Genomic DNA, 22,676 nt, shown 5'->3' on the forward strand with positions numbered 1-22,676 from the left:
TGGTTGAGTGAATAAGGTGTTACCAGGCTGTCACATGGGACCCTTCCTGTTGTCTTGGGATTGCAGCCAAAACTTCAAAGCCGAACGTGACCCCTACGTTTGGAAAAAAGCCTCCAGGTCCCACCCGGGAAAACTTACTAAGAGCAGACAGAACATGCCAGGCCACCCTCTCCCCCAGCCTCTACCAGCCTAAGTTTTGGCCTTGGGGAAGAAGCTGCCTTGTCCTTGTGGGAGAATGGAGTTCCCCTATACCCGCCCATGAGTGGGTTCCAGAGGAACCACCTGTACAGGTGGGGGCCTGGGCATCTGTCCTCTGGACCTGGGAGGGGAGAACCAGACGGCAAAGGGCAGGCCCACCTGTCTGCACCCCCAGGTTTGGGCTGTCCAAGGGTTCCCCAACCACAGGAAGTGCCCTCCAGGTGACAAAACCATGTGGCCGGGGCTGGGGCCTGGCAGATGGATGGGCAGCACTAGGGCTTGTGTCAGCCCACCTCCTCCCTCAGACACACGCAACACAGGCCTGCCTTTGCACGTCTGCAGAAAGCTAAGGATTTTCTCCGCAGAAAAACACCTCCTCCCTGCCACCCACAATTTTACACCCATCTTCAAGGGAATCCTGGGGCCAGGCAGACCTTGGCGAAAATGGGTCTACCTCTCACTACCTGTGTGAACTTGGCCAAGTGGCTTAACCTCCCTCTGCCTCAAATACCCCATCTGTAAAATGGGCATAATCACACCATTTGCCTCAACAAGGCTTGAAAGGATTCCATCAATTAGTCCACGGAAAGTGCTTAAAACAGCGCCTGGTCCAGTGCTTTGCAACTGCCATCCTCTCCATCAGCATCAGCATCAGCGCCATCCTCATCCCTGGCATCCTCCTCATCCCAACCATCACCTCCATCACGTCGCCACCCTCACGACCACCGCCACCACCCCCACCTCCGTCCCCACCACCACCACCACCGTTGCTGTCACCACCGCCATCAGTCCCATATCACGACCACCACCACCGGCTCCATCACCACACCCCCGCCACCAGCGTCCCCTCCGTCATTGCCATGGACCCGTCCTAAACCCACTCACGGAAGCTGGAGGAGAAACCTTTGGCCTGCAAGGTAGGGTTTTACAAATGTGCACTTTGAAGAGTCAAACGGCATTTTAAAAAAAGCAAAGAAAAAGAAAAGAATAGAAAGCATCACAGCAGGGAAGGGATACTTTAGTTAAATATATTTATATTTAAATAGACACCCACATAAGGCTGTACTGAGTCACAATGCAAAAAAAAAAAAAAAAAACAAAACCCTGCTTTTCCTACCACGGTTCCTGGTCAAACACGGCTGACAGCCCCAATATACTGAGTGCACAGCTCTGCCGTGTCTGAAGCCCCCAGACCCTGGGCAGACTCAGAGCCCCACTCTGGCTGAGCCAGGGCAGGGTCACCGCAGGGGAGGCTCAGCATGCAGCCCGGGGGCTGCCGGGAAAGCCAAGCGCAGCAGTGTCCCCAGGAGCCCGTCAGCACCCAGGAAAAGCAGCAACGCCCTTCTGGTGCCGCCTTCCAAACAGAACGTCCGTTTTTCAAAAACCTAATCAAATATTTACAAGAGGGGACAAGGCCTCATCAGTATGGAGAGAAGGCGCCTGTCAGTTCCCGTGAGCCGCAGCAAGGCGAGCTTTTTGGGGAAAGACAGTGCGAAATACATGCGACCCCACAGACCCCAGGAGCCTCTGCCGGAGCCATGTCCCAGCCTGACCCAGTACCAAGGAGCCTCCCCCGGGGGCGGAGCTCCCTGAAGATACCCCTCCGTGGCTCTGGGAGACTTCACCTCAGATCCAGGGATGCTGGGATCCACCCTGCCTGGGGATGCCCGGAGAGGCTGGTCCAGGGCACTGAAGCTGGCACCCGACACCCACGCCCGGCCTCTCCCAGACGCTCCCCTCCAGGTGGAATGGACGACAATGCCCACGGCTCCAGATCTCAGCCCGTGAGGGCGGGCCCTTCTTGCTCGAGGCTGTATCCCACCACCTGACCCTCAGGGAGGGGCAGAGGCTGGGCGGGAGGAGGGTTTAAGGCGCTGGGAAAACGCCTCTGAGCACCCGGCAGCTCTGCTGAAATGTACAGGGAGCAGAATCACAGGACGGTCCACAGGCTGGGGGTCCCGGCTCCAGGACAGCCAGGAGCGGGGGCCAGAGCAGTGGGGAGACGGGCTCTTCCAGGCGACCTCGCTCCCCAGAGGCCTTTGACCCACAGGGTCTGGAAGAGCCTCCAGCCACTCCTGCACCGTGTCCGTTCAGGTTTGTGCCGTAGAAAGAGGAGCCAGAGGGAAAGGAGGCACCAGTCCCTCTCCGATGTCCCTGGGGTCCCGGGTTTGGTCACTCGGCCTTCTGGCCTCATCCTGCACGGCCCTTTGGGGACAGAGTGAAGCTTGAGGCCGCCCAGGATTCCAGACAGAGCACAGGGCCGGCAGGGGCTGGCAGGGCCTGTCACCCAAGCAGCCCAGATCTAGCCTGGCCCCGAGGCCCCCACCCACGTTGGGGGCAGCCGTGGTTTGGGACCCAACGTGAGACGCGAGGCTGGGCACGGCCAGAGCTGCGGTCCCTGTCCCCAAGGAGACTGGCACCTGGGACCTGGCCTCACTGCCCTGAGGGCCGGCAGCCCTGGGGCCCTGGCATCGTGCAGGATGCATGGCAGCCCTGAGGAGGTTGGGTGGATCAGAATTCCACCCGAGTGATGGCAGGCGGCTTCATGTCCTGGATTTCTGTCTTTCTGTTCTAAAGTAACCATTGGAATAATTTTCTTACAGAATGATAGTTGCCATGACAACCAGAGCGAATTTTCCTTTTCTGAAACAGATGTCTCATTTAGTTGAAAATTAGAATGTGAACAAACCCATGGGAAAAATTAATTCAAACTTTAACAGAGCGCTGAATACAATGTAATCTCGCAGAGGTTAACCCCTTAACAGCTTTTTTTGTGCGCTTATGGTAACCTCCGCATCCAGTCTAATTAGGGCCGCTTAGCCAATATAAATGACCTCCCCGTGGCCAATCATTAAGCGGTTTCCCCCTGAAGCGTGAATTCCCGGTTCCCTAACGGCAGGCGGGGTTGGGGGGGGGGGCGATACTTGTCTGTAGAAAACAGCTGACGTGGAGCCTGCCCCGCTCCGGTTTCTCCGTCTCCCCAGGTAAGGCGCACGCCCCTGGAAAGGGGGTGCACTGGGGGCCATTCCATTAGGCTGGAGTATGGCCACTCCCTTTCCAGGGATGCTGGGGTGCAGGGTGAGGAGGCCCCGGGTGCCCCTGGGTGGGGCTGAGCCCATTAGTGCATCCAGGCTGGGGAGCGATGCCTGCAGAGCAGAGGGGTGGGGGGTCGTAGACGAGATGCTGAGGGGGCACAGAGCAGACACCCACAGGCATAGCTCCAAAGGCTCTCCCAAGTCCCCAGTCCTCCCACCCACCTGGGAGGCAACTGCCATCAGTGCCTCCTTTTACAGATGCAAAAACGGAGGTTCAGCAAGGCACAGAGAATGGTCCGCGGTGACCTGGTAACCAAGCGGCACAGCCAGGGCTCAGACCCAGGCCGTCTGCTCTCTGCTTCAATCTGGAATAATGATACCAGGACCAGGATCCCGCCTCACCTTCCACAGTGAACCCCTCTTTACCGGCCACTGTTACACCTCAGCTCAGTTAACCCTTAAAGAAAAGCTGTTAGGGGGCTCCCACTTTAAGGATGAGGAAATGATAGCACAGAGAGGTCAAGAAATATGAGGACACACAGGAAGCAAGAGAAACCTGGACCAGGGATCCCAGCACCTGCGTCCTGTGCCCAGCAGGCCACTGACCCAAAGAGGATCTTGCTGGGGTGGGGCGCCATGGGCTCTCCCTCTTCAATGGCAATTGCCTGTCTGCCCCTCTGAGCAGCTCCCAAATGTCCTCTGCCAGGCCCTTCTGAGCCTCATTATGGAGGAGGACTCAGCCTATGACTCTGCTCCTGGCGCCCTGCCTCTCATCCCCCCCCATGACTCTTCTACTCCAAAACCTTCCATAGCTCCCCATTACTCCAGGACAAGCCCAGACAGGGTCCTTGGGCTTTGCCCCAGCCCACCTTTTGGACTGTCCTGCTCAGATTTCCCAGAGAGCTCACCACCCACCAGCCACCACAATCCTCTGTTTTCTGCATTCCCATTGTGGCTTAGTGGGGATAGTATCCATGAGTTAGAAGGTTCGATCCCTGGCCTCCCTTAGTGGGTTAAGGATCTGGCACTGCTGTGAACTGTGGTGTAGGTCACAGTTGAGCTCAGATCTGGCATTGCTGTGGCTGTGCTGTAGGTCAGCAGCCACAGCTCCGATTCAACCCTAGCCTGGGAACTTCCCCATGCTGCAGATGCAGCCCTAAAAAAGCAAAAAAAAAAAAAAAGCCAACCTTCTGTTTCCTAAACACAGCCCAGGCTTTTCTCACCTCCAGGTTTTTTGCTCATGCTGTTCCAGCCATCTGAAATGCCCTTCCTGGTCTCTCCCCACAGTTAAGGCCTGGGTCGAAGGCCACCTCTTCCAGGAAGCTTCCCCTGATCACTCCATCCCCAAGCACAGGTGACCCTCCCTACTCTGAGTGCCCTTATTCCGGCTCCTTCAGGGCTGGCCCGGATCAAACGCCTGAGGGCTGGGTCCAGGTGGCCCTCAAGGAAGGTTTGCACAAAGTGTGCAAGAACGAATGAATGAATGAATGATATAACGAACAACAGGTGCCTACCTGGCAGGCAGGTGGGAAGAACTAAGCATTAACCCTTTCCTCCCCACACCCTCTGGACGTCAACGAAGCCCCAAGACTCACAACCAGAACCAGAACCAGAACTCTTGCCATCTGCTGGGCCCCCCATTCTCTCTCAGGCTGCCCTGAGCTGCCCGGCGGGAGCCTGTGCCCATTTCACAGATGAGGCAATGCTCACACCCTGGGCTGCATCCTGACTCACTCCCCGGGGTGAGGGCTGAGGGTGGCTGCCCTGTGGGTAGAAGGGAACAGCCTCTCAGAGCGCCCCCTTCAGGCCAGGTGCTCCCTCACTCCTGCTTCTCTTGGGTGAAAGCTGGGGCCAGGGGGGCAGGGACCCCGCGCCTGTGCTCTCAGACAAGCCTGCCCAGCTCCGTCCCCTCTCCCCCTCCAGGCCAAACTCTCACCTTGGCCCTAACCTGTCTGCTCTTCCTGCCCCAGCTCCCCCTCCCTTCAAAGGCCAGGCTTTCTGGGGCCACCACCAGGGAGCCAGCCACAGCCTCTGCCTTCCCACAGAACCAGCGAGCACTGAGTGAGCACCCCATCACTGGCCCTCCTGCCTCCCAGGACCCTCTTGGCTCCACCGGGAAGGCTGAGACCCCCCCCCCCATTCTGCAGCAGGGGCAACCGAGGCTCAGAAGTCACTGACATGCCCAGGCTCCCCAGGCAAGTTCCTGCTGACTCTTCACCCCTGATCCCGGGACGGCCCACGCCTGGGGCCTCCACCGCGGCCTGCCCAGCTCCCACACAGACAGGTCAGCCTTGCTCTTCTCTCATTGCTGGGGCCGGGGAGCCCAGCGGGGTCTGGGGGAGATGCCACCACAGCGAGGGAGCCCACGCCACCCACCCGGGGGGCCGATGGCTGCCAGCGAGGGGCAGGGCTAGGAGGAGCCCGTGACGCGTCCCCGGGACTGTCAGTCACACACCTTGCCTGACACACTTGGCAGCAAGTCAGCAGCAAGATCAGTGGAACCAGAGAACGGGGTCCTTTGTCATTCCTAATTAATTTCCCCCCACCCTTCCGCCGTGCAGAATCATTCATCTTTTGTTTCGCGGGGACGCTGCAGAGAAGGCAGATGACTCGTTTCAAACATTAATCTCGCGCAGAATAGCGCACGTGTGTGTGAAGGGGCTTCTGTAAAGACAAGTGCAGAAGATGTGAGATCAAGAAAGATAAGGACAGGAGGGGGCGGGGGAGAAACCCCACGTGTGAGAGCCCCTGAGTGTGAGGGAGAAGAGAGCACACGCGCGTGTGTGCATGTGTGGTGTGTGTGTACAGTTGTATGTGTGTGCATGTGTGGTGGGGAGGTCCTAGATATGCGTGTGTGTGCCTGTGTACTGCATGTGTGGTGTGGGGGTCGTGTGTGTGTGTGTGTGTGTATGTGTGTGTATAGTTGTGTGTGTATGCATGTGCATGTGTGGTGTGGGGGTCGTGTGTGTGTGTGTAGTTGTGTGTATGCGTGTGCATGTGTGGTGTGGGGGTCCTATGTGTGTGTGTGCGTACAGTTGTGTGTGTGTGTTGTGTGCCTGTGTATTGCAGTGTGATGGGGGGCCCTGTGTGTGTGTGTGTGTGTGTGTGTGTGCACACGCAGAGGCGCACAGCGTAGGGCCAGACCATAAGGAATTTTCTCCCTCCATCAAAATGCATCCACGGCGGTGGCGGGAAGGCTGGCCAATGTGCGCTCTGTTGTTGGAGAATGAGATGTTGGGAGCAGCAACAGGAACGCTGGTGGAGGACACGGCTCGGTCCCTGGGGGACCCTCGAGCCCGCCACGTCGCTGTTACAGGAGGGCCACGGGGGCCCAGAGAGGCAGGCTTCACGGCTTCCCTTGAACAGACACAGGCTGCTCCCACCTTGACCAGGACTCAAGGCCAGAAAGAAGCGGGGTCCTGCCGAGGTTCGTCGATGCTCCGGCCAGTGGCTCTGTGGGCAGAGCCTGGGAGGGGAGGATGCCCGGAGAGGGCCCGGGGCTCACAGAGCACCTGTCACTGGCCAGGGCTGGGAACCTAGGACCCTGAAAGCCAGCCTCGCCTGGTTCTGCAGCCCAAGAGGGGCTGTGGGAGGGACGGTGCCGGACAGGCCCCGGAGCCAGTGGGGCTGGTCCAGGCCACTGCCTGGGCAGGAAGCCGGCACGGCCCTGCCTCTGGCTGAGATCTGAGGCCAGTCGCTTGTCCCACCCACGCCGCACGGCACCGCACCTGTAAGACGGGGTTGCAGAGAGCCCTGCCGGGTCCTGCAGAGAGTAAGTGGCAGATTAAGTGGGACCACTGTGCACAGCTCACGGAAAGTCTGCGTGTGGAACGCGCGTCTCAGGTACGGAAGGGGCGGGAAAGCACTGGCCTCTCTTGGCCACAGCCTGGGCTGAAGCCACCAGAAAGGTGGATGAAGTGGAACAAGCTCAGCCTTAGAGCCCGGGGACTGCCAGCCGCCAAACCAGGAAGTACGGGTCTTCACGGGTGGTAGGCAACAGGAGAGGATGCCTCGATGCTGAGCAGAGGGCTTCGGGGAAAGACTGGGCCCCGGGAAGAGGACCCGCAGGGAAAGGGCGCGGGAGGGTGTCCAAGGATGCTGCGGAACCACCCCCAGCTTGGTCCAGAGGCCACCCAGTCCTGCCCTGAACCCCCCCCCCCCCGGCTGTACAGCAGCAACCCCACCCCCCCACCCCCCCACAGTCAAGGGCAGAGGCTAGAGATGGGGGGCATGTGTTGAATGCCTACTGTGTGCCAAGCAACTTATGCCCATGACCTCCCTGAGTACTAGGAGCAGTCCTACAAGGGCACCATCCCACTGTCATTTCACAGACGCTGAGGTCACTCAGCTGGGCCCTGCCCGCTGGGTGTGCGTCCGAGCCCTGCAGATCCTGGCTGTTTGGAAAGAGCTGGTCCCCAAGGCTCCTGGCTGCTGCTCCAAGAGAGGTGCCCAGCCTCCTAGCCCTGCCCTCGGGTACCCAGGTCCTGCCTGCGGGCGCCCAGGCCTCCGAGCGGCGGATCCGCACCCAGACACCCAGCAGCGGCCCGGCAGCCACTTCTCAAAGTTTCCTGTCTCAGCAGGATTAGATGCCTTCTTTCAAAATACCAGAAGTAATTAGACCAGATGGACTAGCTGCGTGCCAATTTCACTCCCTCACTCCTTTAAAAAAAAAAAAAAAAAATCAAGGCCGTTTTCAGTTAAATGAGAACAAAAAATGCATCCAAAACCCATAAATGAATACGGTATGTATACGGGATTTTTTTTTTTAACACTTAGGATTTTGTAACAGCTGAGTTCTTCCTCTTCTTCTGCGGTTGGTTCCCGCCCCCTTCCTCTAAGCTGCTCACAGCGAAGGCTCAGTGCCGAGTCTGCATCTGAAGGACCAGAGAGAACTTCCAGAAAGTCACAGCACCCGGGGGTGTCGGTGGGGAGGGGGCCCAAGCCCCGGGCTCCAGCGAGAGCTTTGTCCCCGTCCCCCCCCCAGCCGCAGGACTGGACAGGGGTGAGGATGCAGGCTGGGCTGGTGGGAGGGCCGTGGAGAGAGAGTCAGGTCCCTGCTCTCCGGGAGCCTCAACCGTCCCAGTTGGGAAAAGAGACCTGGAAGAAGTCGGTTCTGGAGCAATTAGGACTGTGGTCCAGGAGCTCCCGGGACCGAAGGAGCAGGAGGGACCCCAGGTGCAGACCGCGCGTGCGAAGCGACGGGGGCAGCCCAGGGCTGCTGGGAAGGAGGACTTCTGTACCTGGTGCCAGGCCACGTGGGAAAAACCCCAAACGGGGTCCCTACTTCACACCATCAGCCCAGGTGCAGCCGCCAGACTGACACCTGAACATAAAGAAGGCAAAACGCAGAGATTTCGGAAGATAATATAGAAACGCCTTCCTGACTTCGGGGGTGGGGGGCGTGAGGACACGAAAAACACTCACCACAAAGAAAACCACTTACACCTTCGACTACCCCCAAATGAAGAACCCCGGGTCCTCTGAAAGCACCAAGAGAGGGAAGAGACAGGTCACCGAGGAGGACAAGCCTCCTGAGACATCCCAGGTGACGACAGGCTGGCAGTCAATGCGTAAAAAGAATCTCTGTGAACCAGTACCGGACGAGGCAGACAACCTGTTTTTTTTGTTTTTTTGTTTTTTTTTTTAATGGGCACAAGCCCTGCGTCCTTCCCAAAAGAAGGCATCCACGCAGTCAAGATTTTCAACCTCACTGGTCATCAAGGGAACGCAAATGAAAACCACCCTGGGACACCAAGCCAGCCAGCAGGTGGATACAAATTTACAAGCGCAACACCAAGAGCCCCCGAGGAGGTGAGGCAACCTACTGCCGACAGGGGGAGGCTGGTACAGCCTCTGCCAAAGAGCTGTGTGTGTATAACCTGACCACTCCGTTCCTGGGGTGTGTGTGCCTGTGTGTGTGTGTGTGTGTGTACACAGAGATGTGTGGGATGTTCAGAGTATCACTATTTATAATAGCCCCAAAGCAAGGGGGGTTGGAACTCGGCAGAATGGAGAAATGCATCTTGATATGTTCACACGGTGACATCCTACCCCGCAAGGGAGAAAGACACCGCGAATGCAGACGGTGACGTGGAAGAATCTTTCAGATACAACAGTGACTAAAAGGAGCTGACACGGCCCAGCACATACTGCATGAAGCCATTTCCATAAAGATCAAAAATCAGGCAGACCCCAATACCCGGAAAAGGGCGGCCAGATGAAACACGGTGCGCCCCGTTAAATGGGGACTTGGGACCAACCGCAAATAACTGTTTCGGTGTGAGGACCTTGCCAATAGTGCAGAGGACATAACTCCTCTTAAACAGTTATTCTCTCTGGCTCTCCCCACCCTGCAAAATGGGACGGGCGATGGGGACCCATCCTCACGGGGGCAGGGGGGCTGGATCCACTCTTGGTCGCCAGAGTCCTGCAGGGGGCCGGGCACCTGACAGCCGCTGTGGGCCTCGCGAGAAATGGAGCCGCTCAAATCGGACCCACCGTCTCTCAAGCAGAGCGTCTCCTGGGGTAACACTTAGCGGAAAGGCTGCTTCCTCTTGCTGGCTTGCTTTGGCGAGGCCTCGGGGTCAAGGCCAGCCTGGTCCCACTGCTGCCCTCCCAGGTCTAGCACCAGAAGAATGTCCCCAAGGGCAGGCCCATGCATCCCTCTACTTACAGGGGCTCAGCAGCCTGAGGCAGAGGAACAGTGGCCCCCTAAGTAGGGGAGGGGCTGGGTCTCCATATGCCCAGGAGACCCAACCAGTGTATGGCTGCTTGCATGCCCCCTGTGACGGTCAGCTCCCTCCTCAGTAAAGCCAGCTGGCCTCGCCTCTGGGCTCCTGCCTGGGGGACAGTCTTCCCACACTGATGAGAACCTGCCTCTTGTCACTGCCCTCTGTGTCCCTGCTCTGCCTTCTAAGACTGCACAGGACAGGTCTCCCTTCCCCACGGGCCCCAGCAGCCACGGATTTTGGGCTCATGGCCGTGGTTTATTTGACCCCTGATCCCCACCGGCTGGGGTTAGGATGCTTTAGGGTGCTGCTAAAGTCTCCACTTATTCCACATGGTGGGCAATGCATCACACCCCGAGGGTCTGAATTTAGCAACAACCACCGTCAGCTTTGCTGTCCGTCCCCTCCTAACAAGCTGCTACATGCCCGGGGGACCGGCACCCAGGGCTGAGCCCACCCCACCTGCACCTGGACAGACATGTGGGAGGCGCACAGCCCCCCGCATCAGGCAGCGCCGGCAGCCGGGCCTCGAGGTTCTTTGGCCATGAATACCTTCTTGGGGACTGGGGAGTGCCACCTCCCCCGTGTGGCCTCTCCTGGGGACCCCACACAGAGGACGCTGCTGCTCCCCTTGCCCAGATGGAAGACAGAGGCTCAGAGGGCCGTGACTTGCCACGGCCAGAGGTAGAGCGAGGGTCAGGGTGGTGGGGACGTCCCTGGTGTGCATGGCTCCAGGCTACAAGCATGACTGAGCCAGCTCTGCACGTATGAGCATGTGTCCCTTCCAGGCCTCAGGCAGAGAGAATTGTAACTCAGACCCCTGGGAGCCCAGGGCGACAGCCACACCCACCACGGCCACCACCACCCCAGCCTGGTGGCCCAGCCCCTGGCCTCTGTTCTCTCACTGGGCCCCTGGAAGCCACACTCAGCGCCCCCCATAGGCCCATGCCCTTCTGACCCTCCTGGCCCTTGTGCAGGCTGTTCCCTCTGTCTGTCACACCCTTCCATTGAGCGGCTCCATTTCTCGCGAGGCCCACAGCAGCTGTCAGGTGCCCGGCCCCCTGCAGGACTCTGGCCCCCGTAGCTGCTGGTACCTCCTCAGCCGCTGGCTCTCCCATAGGAAGCCTTCCCTGACCCCAGCACCCAGAGCTTCTCCCCCAGGGCTCTTGTTGAATCATGGAATTGGTGGCTGACGTGCCCCCACACGGACGTAACCCCGTGAAGGCAGGAGCTGCATGTCTGGCTCCTGGCACGTCTCCAGGGGGGGCCAGGGGACAAATACCTGATCAATGAATTAACTAGTCAACGGGTGGCCATGAGAACAACATTTTGATCCCCAGGTCTCAAGGTCCTCATGGGGCCGACAAGGCCGATGTGCGTCCCAGGGCTGCTCAGAGGATCGCAGAAAACACAGTAAGGCTGTGTGCCCCGCCTGGCACACAGTAGGTGTTCACAAAAGGGCCTCCCTCCTGGAGCAGACCAGAGTCCAGAAGACCAGGCTGTGTGCATGCGGCCCTGAGCCGGCCACATCCTCACCTGGGCCCCTACCCGCGCACCTGTAAAATGAGGTCACTGCAGGCCTCCCCCCGCCCCGCCCCCCGCCGGGGCTATGGAGCTATCAGCTGGAATAGAGCCGTCTCTGTCCGGGTCCCCAGCCCGGGAGCTCCCCACTAATAAGGACCACAGCCAACTCCAAGGCCTTCCCTGGGACGGGCCCACACAGACCTTACAACCTGCCTTGAAGGGGGTAGTAGCATTTCCCTACACAGCGGGACCAGAGAGGCAAAGGTGCTCGCCTTAATCACACAGCTAAGAAGTGGCGGTACCCAAACGCAACAGCCCTTCCCTCACCCCCCCAACTGCCCAGCCACTGCTGTTGCTGAGGCTTCTGGGGTCCTGGTGGCAGGCACTCAGGTCCCAGGGAGGGGTGGCAGCAGGAACTCGGGATTAATTCCACGGTGCCACGGAAGCAGGTGCAAGCAACTGGCTCCCACAGTGGCAAACGGCATGAAACTTGCCCAGCACATGAGCCCACGTCTCACCTCCCACCATCGGCTCCCAGTCCCAGACGGGGCTTCAGGGAACCCAGGCTTGCGGCGCATCTCAGAATGCAGACGAGCTACCCCTTAGCCCTCAGTGTTAGGGGCTGTGAACCGACATCAGGACCAAGAAAAGTCTGGCGGATCCAGCACATAACAGGAGCTCAGAAACGTGGCTCCTCCTCCTGTGGAAACCCACGCCTCCTCCAAGTGCCCCCTCCAACAGGGAGCCCTCCTGGATCTCACCGGGCCTCCCTGGGGCCCCTTTTCTGTCCTGCAGCCCCTCCCACTGTCACAGCCTGGTGCTGGGCCCACCGTGGCACAGGGCGGGGTGTGCACCCTGCTTCAGTGACAGGTAGGGGTCGAGGAGAAGGGGCTCCTTCCACTCAGGCCGCAGGGGGCCGGCAACTAAAGGGCCCAGAACTGCTGAAGCAGGGACCACAGGAGCACAGAGCAGCTGGACAACAGCAAGGCCGAGAGTGGCCTCACGCTGCGGCCTCCACAGGACCAGGACTTGGCCTCGGGCTGGCAGAGGGGACCACAGGCCCAGCCTGCCACCCTGGCCAGGAGCCTGGGGAGCTGGCCATCCAAAGGGACCTTCTGCACCCAGGGGTAGGGTGCACAGAGCTGCTCTGGGTGGGGATGGGAAGGACACTGGGTGATGCCTGTTGGCCTCCGACCCACACCCTGGGCTCCCGGCAAGGCTGCATTGAAAGGGGGGCCCCACACAGCACATAACGAGAACGGCGTCTCTGCTCACAGAAAGCCTGCAGCAGGCCCCAGGCAGGCAGTCCATGGAGGGCTCCTGACACCTCTGCAGGTGGGGCACCGCCACTCTCACCCTGCAGAGGAGGGAACAGAGGCACCGAGAGGCCAAGGGACTCGCCCAAGGTCACACAGCCCGTCACAGGTGAGGCCAAGATTTGAGCCCAAGATGCTTGGCCCCAAAGCCATGCCGTTAACTTCTACGGAACATAAAGTTTTTTAAAAATGGGGTGTGGGGGGAAGTGTGTGTGTGTGCGTGTGTATATGCATAGGTGTTTGTGTATTGGTGTGTGTGTTCGTGGGTGTGCATATGGGTGTGTGCGTGTGTGCATGTGTATATGGGTATGCCTGGGGGGGTGTGGGTTGTGTGTGTGGGTGTGCATGGGTGGGGGTGGGAGTGTGCATGTGTAGGGGTGTGTGTGCACCTGTGTATGTGGGTGTGTATGGGTGTGCACATGGGTGTGTGGGTGTGTACATGTGTGTATGGGTATGCATGGGGGGGTTGTGTGGGGGGGGGTGCATCGGTGGGGGTGGGAGTGTGCATGTGTAGGGGTGTATGTGTGTGTGTGTGCATGTGTGTATGTGGGTGTGTGGGGTGTGTGTGTGCATGGGGGTGTGTGCATGTGTGTAGGGGGGTGTGTGTGTGTGTGCATGTGTGTGTGGGGGTGTTTGTGTGTGTATGGGGGTGTGTGCATGTGTGTAGGGGTGTGTGGGAGTACAGGGGAGACAGGGTGTTGGAAACCACTGGACAAAGAGATCCAGTCCCGACTCCCTGGTCTGACCCCTGACCCGCCTGACCTCTGCCCCGCCGCGCGCCTCCCCACCCGCCCTCCCGCTCCAGCCCTCCCTTCACGCCCGCTCCCCTCCAGACCTCCTGGTCCCTCCCTGGGCAATGACCCCCTCCTGCTTTTTCCCCTAAACAGATTCCGCCCCCATGCGCCTCCCAGGCCTGGGCCGCCAGGGCCTGCCAGGCAGACTCGGCCGCCTCCTCCCCTCTCCTGCCCTTTTCCCCCAGCTCATCACACCCCTGAGGGGCCCCCACTCCTGGCCTGAGACCTCACAGGCCGCCAGGAGGGTTTGTGGTGTCCCGGCACATGGCAAGGAAGCAGGAGATGACAGGAGGCACCTCCCAGGGCTCCAGGAAGGCAGCATCCGCCCCCTGTCCCAGGAGGAGGCCTCGGCAGGATGGCACCATGTCCAAAACCCACCTGCAGCCTCCGGTCAGCAGGCAGTCACACTGGGATCAGCCAGGGCAGCCCGGGCATTTCCCAGCCACCCCCTGTCGGCACCTGCTTGCCTTAAAGTCCCTGCCCCTCGACAGGCCCTGTGTCCCCTGAGATTACCCATCAGCCTCCCTATGTGTGCCCCTCTGGATGGTGGCACTGTCCCAGGCTCTGCTACCCCTTCATGGCTGTGAATGCCCTCCTCTTTCTTCAAGACTCAAGCACCCCACCCTCTCCACGGAGCCTTCCAGGATCAAGCCACGCTTTCAAGCACCTGAGGTCTGTCCTTTCCGTGTATGGTGTCCTCCTCCCCCTGCCAGCACTTGGCCCCCTGTGGCTACTGCCAGCCAGACCTCTAAGGGCCAGTCAGTCTGTCCACCTGGGGAATGGGGACAAATAGTCCCCACACAGCTGAGTAAGGATTAGGGAAAGTTCTCAGGGACATTTAAGCCCAGGGGTCAGCTTACTCTAGTTTCTCGGGAATGATTTGCTGCTGGTGGATGAGACTGTTCTGGCCACTGGGGGTGACAGAGGGGGTGTCTGCCTCTGGAACCAGCAGAAGGAGGGCCCCTGAATGGATAGGCGGCAGCATGAGGAGTACATCAGTGGCACGGCTCTGGCCCCAGCCGAGAAGCTGCTAATCATCACCACCATCCTCCCCTTCATCATCACCACCGTCACCTTCATCACCTTCATCAGCAGCAGCAGCATCACCTCATCCTCATCCTCACCTCCATCATCATCACCGTCACCATCATCCTCACCTCCATCATCATCAGCATCATAATTACCTCCATCATCATCACCTTTATCATCCTCACCTCCATCATCACCACCGTCACCTTCATCACCTTTATCATCATCAGCATCATCACCTCATCCTCATCCTCACCTCCATCATCATCACCATCATCACCATCATCTTCATCATCACCATCATAATTACCTCCACCATCATCATCACCTTTATCATCCTCACCTCCATCATCACCACCATCATCACCACCGTCATCACCTCCATCATCACCTTCACCACCACCGTCATCACATAGCCATCATGGCCATCACGATTACCATCATATCATCACTATCATCACCACCCTCATCATCACCTCCATCATCTTCTTCACCATCACCTTCATCACCACCACAACTACCTTCACCATCCTCATCACCTTCACCCTCACTGCCACCACCATCATCCCCCGGTTCCTCTGGACACACTGCCTGTCCAGCAGACCAGTCAAGACTCTGCTCACTTGATGCCCACGCAGCCAGGAGAGCCCAGGAATGAGGTCTGATTGTTCCACGTCCCCAACAGAGAACAAAGGCTCGATGTGTATTTGTGACTTAAACACCTGCCGACCCCAGTGCAGTAAACCAGGTCCGTGGCCTGCCACAGAAATTCCGACTACCTCTCCCAGTCTGGCTAATCAATTATACCCCCAGCCACGCATCTTGTGTGTGTGTTGGAGGGACAGACAATACGAGAAGATGCCGAGCATAGAGAATAATGGTTAAAAGCAGGGCTTCTGGAACCACACTACCTGGGTATAATCTCAGCTCTGCCCACTCCTCGCTGTGTGATCTTCAGCAAGGCCCTCAGCCTCTCTGTGCCTCAGTTTCCTCACCTGGACAATGGGAATAATAACGGTGCCTGTCTATACGTGAGACAGTATAGCATACCTAATTATTTGCCAGAAATGGGGAAACCAAGGCTCAGAGAGTGGCAGTGACCCACCTTGGGTCACACAGCATGTGAGTGGGGGAGCTGGTCTGAGTCTCTCCCCGGCTGCTCCCAGGCCCACTCCCCTGGGTGCACTCAGCCTCAGCTCCTCCACGCCCCCAGCACAGCTCCCCTCTCCCCAGCGGTCAGGAAGCGCCCGCTGGGCACACTCACCATGGGGAGCCGTAGACCCGGAAGCCCCGCACGGTGACCTCGGAGTCCTGCAGGTAGATGCAGTTGGTCAGCAGCGACTGCACGTTCTCGTAGTTCTCCGGCTTCAGCTTCGACACGGACGGGAAGTAGTAGAAGTCCTGCTTGATGAGGTCGGCCATGAACTCCTGGTCGAAGGTCAGCTCGTGGTTTCCTGCGATCACGATCTTGTATTCGTAGGGCAGGCTGCCTGCAGGGCGGACACGGACACACACGGTGCACCGCTGCTGGCTTCTGGAAGCCCCCGTGTGCTTGACGCAGGGGGACGGGCCACCAGAATCCCTGGCAGGGCTGACCCTCCTTCCCAACAAGTGCCCTCTGACCACCATCCCTGCAGCCTGCCAGCCAGGCTTCTGCTGGGTGACGGGCCACCAGCCCCCCAGAGCAGCGGGAGGGGGCTGGACAGCTTCCCCCGGGGGTCCCCCCGAGCTGCAGAGAGCCCGGCCTCAGCCTCGGGACTTCCCCGCCTCCCTTTCTTCTGTCTGGGCCGCTTTTCCACTAGAAGGATGCCCTGCCCTGGACCCCAGCCCTGCCCTCCCCAGCCGCACTGTCAACAGGATCTGCAAGGTCTTTGCAGCGCCCAGAACAAACCTTTGCAGACCCTACGCTCCGGAGAGACTACGATGCCCGTTCCCACCCCCACGGCCATGGAATTCAAAGTCAAAACACAGCCTAGGTGGGATCAGAACAAAACTATGCAGACCACACGCTGAGCGGATACTAGGGGCCTTCCAGCTTTGCTCTCAGCAAAGCCCCGGCGGCGCCTCCATGCTCTGCTTCTTCCTTTCTCTGGGGCTCTGCCTTGCAAATGCCTGAAGCAGGTGTGCTCGCTGCCTCCCCAGTGATCTGGCCACAGGCTGGGTTCCAGGAGAGCCGCCCAAGGCTACCACAGCCACCCACCCCAGCTCCCTCCTAACCCCCCGGGGAGCCAGCCTGACTTCGACCCCAGACTCCCCACCTCCCAGTGGCCCCAGCCTCCAGGCTCCCCAGGCCTGGAGAGGAAGCCCTAACGGTTCCTGATTAGGATTAAAAATGAATCTGGGAGTTCTCATCATGGCACAGCAGTAACGAACCCGACTAGGATCCATGAGGACTCGGGTTCGATCCCTGGCCTTGCTCCGTGGGTTAAGGATCCGGCATTGCCGTGAGCTGTGGTGTAGATCACAGACGTGGCTCGGATCCAGTGTTGCTATGGCTGTGGTGTAGGCCGGCAGCTGCAGCTCCCATTCAACCCCTAGCCTGGGAACCTCCATATGCCGTGGCTGCGGCCCTAAAAAGACAAGAAAAAGGCTGTGGAAAGTGAACCCTGAGGCCCCAGGCTTTCTCCCATCCCCTCCCAGAGGGGTGCCCTGGTGGGTCAGAGGCAAACACCAAGGGGTGTGTTTCGAAGGTGTCAGCCCAGCACGGCGGGCTCGATGAGAACGGGGTGTCCGGTCAGGAGAATGGTGACATTTCACAGCCATTTCACTGGAAAGTGACTGTGGCCACCGACTGGGTTTTAAGGGGCAGGTACAAAACCCACCAGACGCACTCTGCGTTGGCTTCAGCAAGAAAGTCCACTCATTTGTCCAGATTCTTCCGCATAAGAGTCTAGTGAGCACAATCCTGGATACGCACACGAGCCCTACTGAGCGCCAGGCACCAGGCCAGGCTCTCAGCATCTTCTTCCCGCGGAGGCAGAACCCGGGCTCAGGAAGCTGGGGGCTGCTGTGCCAGAGGCCACGTGACGAGAGGAGGCAGAGCTGGATTCTAAGCAGGTCCTGGGTGACCCCAGGCCTTCCACACACTGGGGAGAGCCCGGGCAAGGGCCCTCCATCAGGCCAGGACACAGAGCCTATCCCGCCCCGCGGAGAGCCGCAGCTACCCGCTGGGAACCTTGACCTCTGGACTCCAGGGAAGAACGAGCGGTCCCCTGAGCTCACAGAGGTCCACACCTCAGAAGCATCTTCTCCATTCTCAGGTGACCACGACCCCCACAGGAGCACACACAGGGCAAAGTGCCCGACTTTGGAGCCCGCTGACCAGGGTTCAAATCCCAGTTCAAATCATCAGCTCTCGTCCAAGCGAGTCCCTTAACCTCTCTGAGCCTCAATCTCCCCTCTACTCAAGGAGTGTGTGCCTGGTACCTGCCCCTTTCTGGGGGGTTAAGACCTCCTCTGCCCCCAGGGCTCCCCAAGCCCCTTCGCCATGGCTGGCCCCACCCAGGGGTAACATAGCCCAGGACAGCAGAGACTTCCCACCCTTGACCATGACCTAAAACTGTCTCCTCCGCTGTGTGGGCCTTCCATCAGAAACCCAATTCCTAAAGTGCCTCTTCTCCAAATTCTCAGGACTGTCTGCCTTCCCGGGAACTGAGGCCCCAACACTGGATCAGCTGCGATGGACGTGTGATCAGATTCCTTATAAGCCTTCTAGGAAGAACCCCATTTTCCCAGCTTCACGGAGGCTCCGGGAAGGGGCGGGGCGAATTTACAGCCATGCTGTACAATAGAGCTGCAGGTGCTATAACTACGACTATTACATATTCTAATTGCAAAGAAATGGACGCATCCAGAACACAGGTAGAAACTTTCCCCACCCCCACAGCTGGGCCACAAGCTCTGTGGCCAAGGCAGGGCCCCGGTTCCCAGCCCGACCAGGGAGTGAAGTTTTTCAGAAAACCATCATCTGTCCATCACTGCCTCACCAGCCACCCAGACTTCTTTACCGGTTTGAGAAAACAGTGTTCTCTCTTCTTTGGGGTTTATCAAGTCTGCGAGCCTGTCCCACGACAGGCATGAGCTCGAGAGCTGACAGCTGGGTCCCAGGCCCAGTTCTGCCACTAACCAGCTGTGGGACTTAACCCCCCTGGGCCCCCGTTTCCTTATCTGTAAAATGGGAAGATTAATGCCTGCCTGCAAGACTGTTCTGGATGACACCAGATCATGCCTGGAAACAAACCACACCCTTGCTGTTCAAAAAGAGACCGCTTCCCTGGGCCAGGGTTTGCAGACTAGAAGGTTGCAGGCCAGCCCTGCCCACAGACATATTTTGTTTGGCCTTTTTGTCTTTTCTTAAAAATTGAATGTGATCCCTGGAGACCTGGAGGGAACAGACCTGGCCCTGGCCCCTCAGTGCGGCCAACCAGGGGATGAGCTCCTCAAGGCCCCTCTGCCTCCCCGACAATGAAACCTCAGTGGCACCAGAGGTGACACGGTGCAGAGAACCCCCTCCAGCGATGCTCAGATGCTCAGGCTGGCGGGGGTCAGGCGGGAGCAGCTGGAGAAGGGTTGTGGAGGATAGCCCGCCCTCCTTGATAAAAAGCTGGACCTGGCATCCCTGTTGTGGCTCAGCAGGTTAAGAACCTGACTAGTATCCATGAGGATGCGGGTCTGGTCCCTGGTCTCACTCAGTGGGTTGAGGATCTGGCGTTGCCACAAGCTGAGGTGTAGGTCACAGAGGTAGCTCGGATCTGGCGTTGCTGTGGCTGTGATGTAGGCCGGTAGCTGCAGCTCCGCTTTGACCCCTCCAGTGGGAACCTCCATGTGACACAGGTGCAGCCCTAACAGAAAAAAACAAAATAAAAAGGCTGGACCTTCCGATCCCCACGGGATCTCCGGAGGTAGGTACTGTTACGTCCACCTTGGTGCTAGGCAACAAGGCTCCGGGGTCAGGAATTTGCCGGGTCCCTCAGCAGGTGCACAGAGGAGGGGATGCTAGAGGCTGATACCTCTAGCTCAGATTCTTTCAAGGCCACCAGGCCAGTCCCTGGCCACACTGCAGGAGCAGGTGGAGCCGTGGCCACCACGACGGCCTTCAAGTTCTGGTCCTCTGTGTTTCCACTTCTTGTCACTTATCCATCCCATTCCGAGCGCCGCCCCGGCTGCGGGATCCTGAGCCGCACTAACGTATTTATGTCATGTCTCTGACCGGGGGTGTTACTTAAGCAAATTAGCAAATGATTCCAACTGTACTGCCGTGTCATTTATTTCCGCAGTGCCTGACGGCCAGGGATCAGGGAGTGGGTAGCAGGCTCTCGCTCTCCCTGTTCCTCCCACTTCGGATCAGAGGAGGTAAAGCTTCCCTGGGAAGTCCAACGGGGACAAGGACCAGCTTGGTGCTGGGGCGGGGGGAGCAGGAGCCACAGCATGCTGGCCCGACACCCTCAAATAATGTCTAGTCTGTCCCTGAAAAGTGGATGGAGGCAGGGGGCTTGGAGGTAGGGGGCTCATCCACTTGCGAGCACAGAAATCTTCCAGCACTGTGACCATCAGCCAAAAACACATCTTTCTGGACGCACACTTGGACATGGCACCTTGCCGGCTGTATATAACCTTCAAAGACACTTAACTACCCCCATTTTACATCTGGAAAAAGAGAGGCTCAGAGAGGTTGCACAAATCAATAATAATGAACAAGCACAGAGGGTAAGGGACATTTGACAGTTTCTGTGGCTTGGCCTCATCAAACTCATCCTGAACTGGCACCACCATGCAACACTGCCTCTCAGCAGGTAGAGAGGTGGCTGCATGGATGATGGATGGACGGATGGGCAAAGATGGATGGATTAAGGATGGATGAATGGACAGAAAGAAATAGATGGATGCGTTTATAAATCTATCCATCCATCTTGAGATAACTCTGTCTCCTTTACACCAACTGGTCTCTGTCTACTCAGATCCCTCTCTTTCCTCCAAAGTTTTCCCCCAACTGTCCTGGAGGACAGTTGTTTTTCAGACCCATCTCCCTCACCCATAATCCTGACTGACCCTCCCTGAATCTTCTCCCATGAGGACTGCTCTCTTGCAGGTGGGGATAGGAGAGCCAGAACTAAGGCTCTAGTATGGCTTAACTATCACAGAGGCAGGTGAAAAAGTCCTCTCCTCTGATCAGGGGCTGCTACCTCTGTTGATACAACCTAAAGCTACACCAGGTGCTCACATCATCCTACAGCTCTTACCAACCTGACTGCGGATAAATGGCCAACAAGCAGTCATCAGAGGACCTGGGACTGGGAGTGTGTGGGGTGGGGGCCTCAAAGACTGATTGGCTTGCAGAGGCTTTTTAGGGAGACAAACTCGTACAGTGCCCAGATGGGAGCACCCACCCTGACAAGGTGCCAGGAGTACCTGAATCTCTAGAGAGGGGGTGTTCTCCAGCAGGCATCTCGGCAGCCACATCAGCACCATGAGGCTCCGAGAGGGGACAGATGGGTCCAATGCCTTCTTACGCCCTCCTCCCTCCTCAGCCCAACAGAAGCCTACCCCCAAAGCCCATCGAGCTGGAAATGACTTTCTTCCCTGAAGCTGGGCCCTACTGTAACCCCCCAACCCCGGTCAGCTGCCCATAAGCTGTGTTCCAGAAGCTGAATGAGGCACCACTGGGGACACACTGACGAACGAGGCTCCGTCCTGAGGTCAATCTACACCACTCATTGGACAGAGGAGGAAATGAGCTCAGAGAGGGCAAGGGGCTTGCCTGAGGTCACACAGCGAGACAACAGAGAACCAGCACTGGAATCCCCGCTTCCTGCCTCGGAAATGCGGAACAGCCGTCACACTTCTGCAGGACATTGGGGATGAGCCGGGGACGGGAAAGATAGGAGGACATTCGGGAGGAGGAGCACAGGGACCTGAGGGTCTGCTGAGCTCCTGCGCCAGGATGCGGATGCCCCAGCCTCAGTCTCCAAGAAGCAGAACCAGTTCCTCGCAGGAACCAGCCCCCCTCCCTGCTTTTTGGACCCGGCGGGCATTGTTCAGCATCTACATTCTGCACGACCCTGGTCACCCCTTCTTCCCCAAACGCCTCCTTCCTCCTCAGCCAGCTCACTGGAGAGCCCCGCATTTGCTGGCCATGGAGTTGTCAGTGGTACAAAGACCCTGGGCAGAGCCCTGGAGGATGACCGCGGTCTTGCTAACTTTTCACTTGCCATCTACACCCAGACAGCTACGTCCACTTCACACGGCAGCGAGTGTGCACGGGATGCCGGACACAAAGACAGATGCAAACGAAGTCTGCTACTTGCGCTTCCAGGATTAATCTCCCTCCAGAAGGTTTTGATTCTTTATGGCTCACACTTACCCATCCCGTTGAACAGAAATGCTGCCTTTCAACTGCATAATCTGTTACATTCAACGAGATACATGCAAGTTTCTCCATAATCTGCTATTCCCCGGGCGGCGTGCGGAGGCTGGCGGAGGTTTGGTATTCTCTAAACGCAGCGGCACTCAGGAAAATGCCCACTTAGGGCTCCTTCCGCCCATTCCCGTCTCGCAGAACCCAGCAGAGGGGAGCGGAATAAAGAGACGGCAGGATGGTCTCTGATTGCGCTGTTAGTGCGTCTTTGACAGCTCTGTGTTTAAACACTTGCCGATGTGGGGAAAATTCCCAGGAGCAGACTTCTCGGGATGATGCTCAGTCTAGAACATCTCGGGCATGGAGAGGGCTCCGAGAGGCAGCTCTGAGATGCCACGGGTGCACCACGTGCCAGGCCCGGAATCACAAAGCCACACACACGCGGAGGATGCAGCCAGCAGTGCAAGAAGGGAATTCTGTGCTGGGCAGGGGGGCGAACAGGTGGGAGAGGCTGAAGACAGGTGCCCGGGCCAAAGGCAGAGCTGAGTGAGGGGCGCATACCGCACACGGGCTGTGCCCTCAGAATGAGGTCTCTGCTGCCCTGCCATGAGCATGTCCCCATGCCCGGTGCTGTGAGGGACAATTTATACTCCCTCTCCAGACATCTATAGAAAGCAAAGATGGGAGTTCCCTGGTGG

The 22,676-nt window shown here is 58.3% G+C and overlaps 1 protein-coding gene across 4 annotated transcripts in view; it reads right to left on the bottom strand.

The window, feature by feature from the left end:
• MPPED1 (metallophosphoesterase domain containing 1) overlaps window positions 1-22,676 on the bottom strand; it is a 78,634-nt gene that overhangs the window by 10,071 nt on the left and 45,887 nt on the right. For 3 of the 4 annotated variants that reach the window (XM_021091407.2, XM_084955056.1, XM_084955057.1), the window contains exon 4: window positions 15,889-16,114. In XM_021091407.2, the coding sequence (XP_020947066.1) occupies window positions 15,889-16,114 (226 nt within the window). Of the gene's footprint in view, window positions 1-7,971; window positions 8,108-15,888; window positions 16,115-22,676 lie in introns of those variants that run through there. The other variant, XM_084955058.1, reaches the window with a different exon arrangement.

This window comes from Sus scrofa, chromosome 5, assembly GCF_054392235.1.
Source record: "Sus scrofa isolate SSC_HxYL_T2T_F1_AM1 chromosome 5, Sscrofa_HxYL_maternal_Yorkshire_Landrace_v2.0, whole genome shotgun sequence".
NCBI lineage: Eukaryota > Metazoa > Chordata > Mammalia > Artiodactyla > Suidae > Sus > Sus scrofa.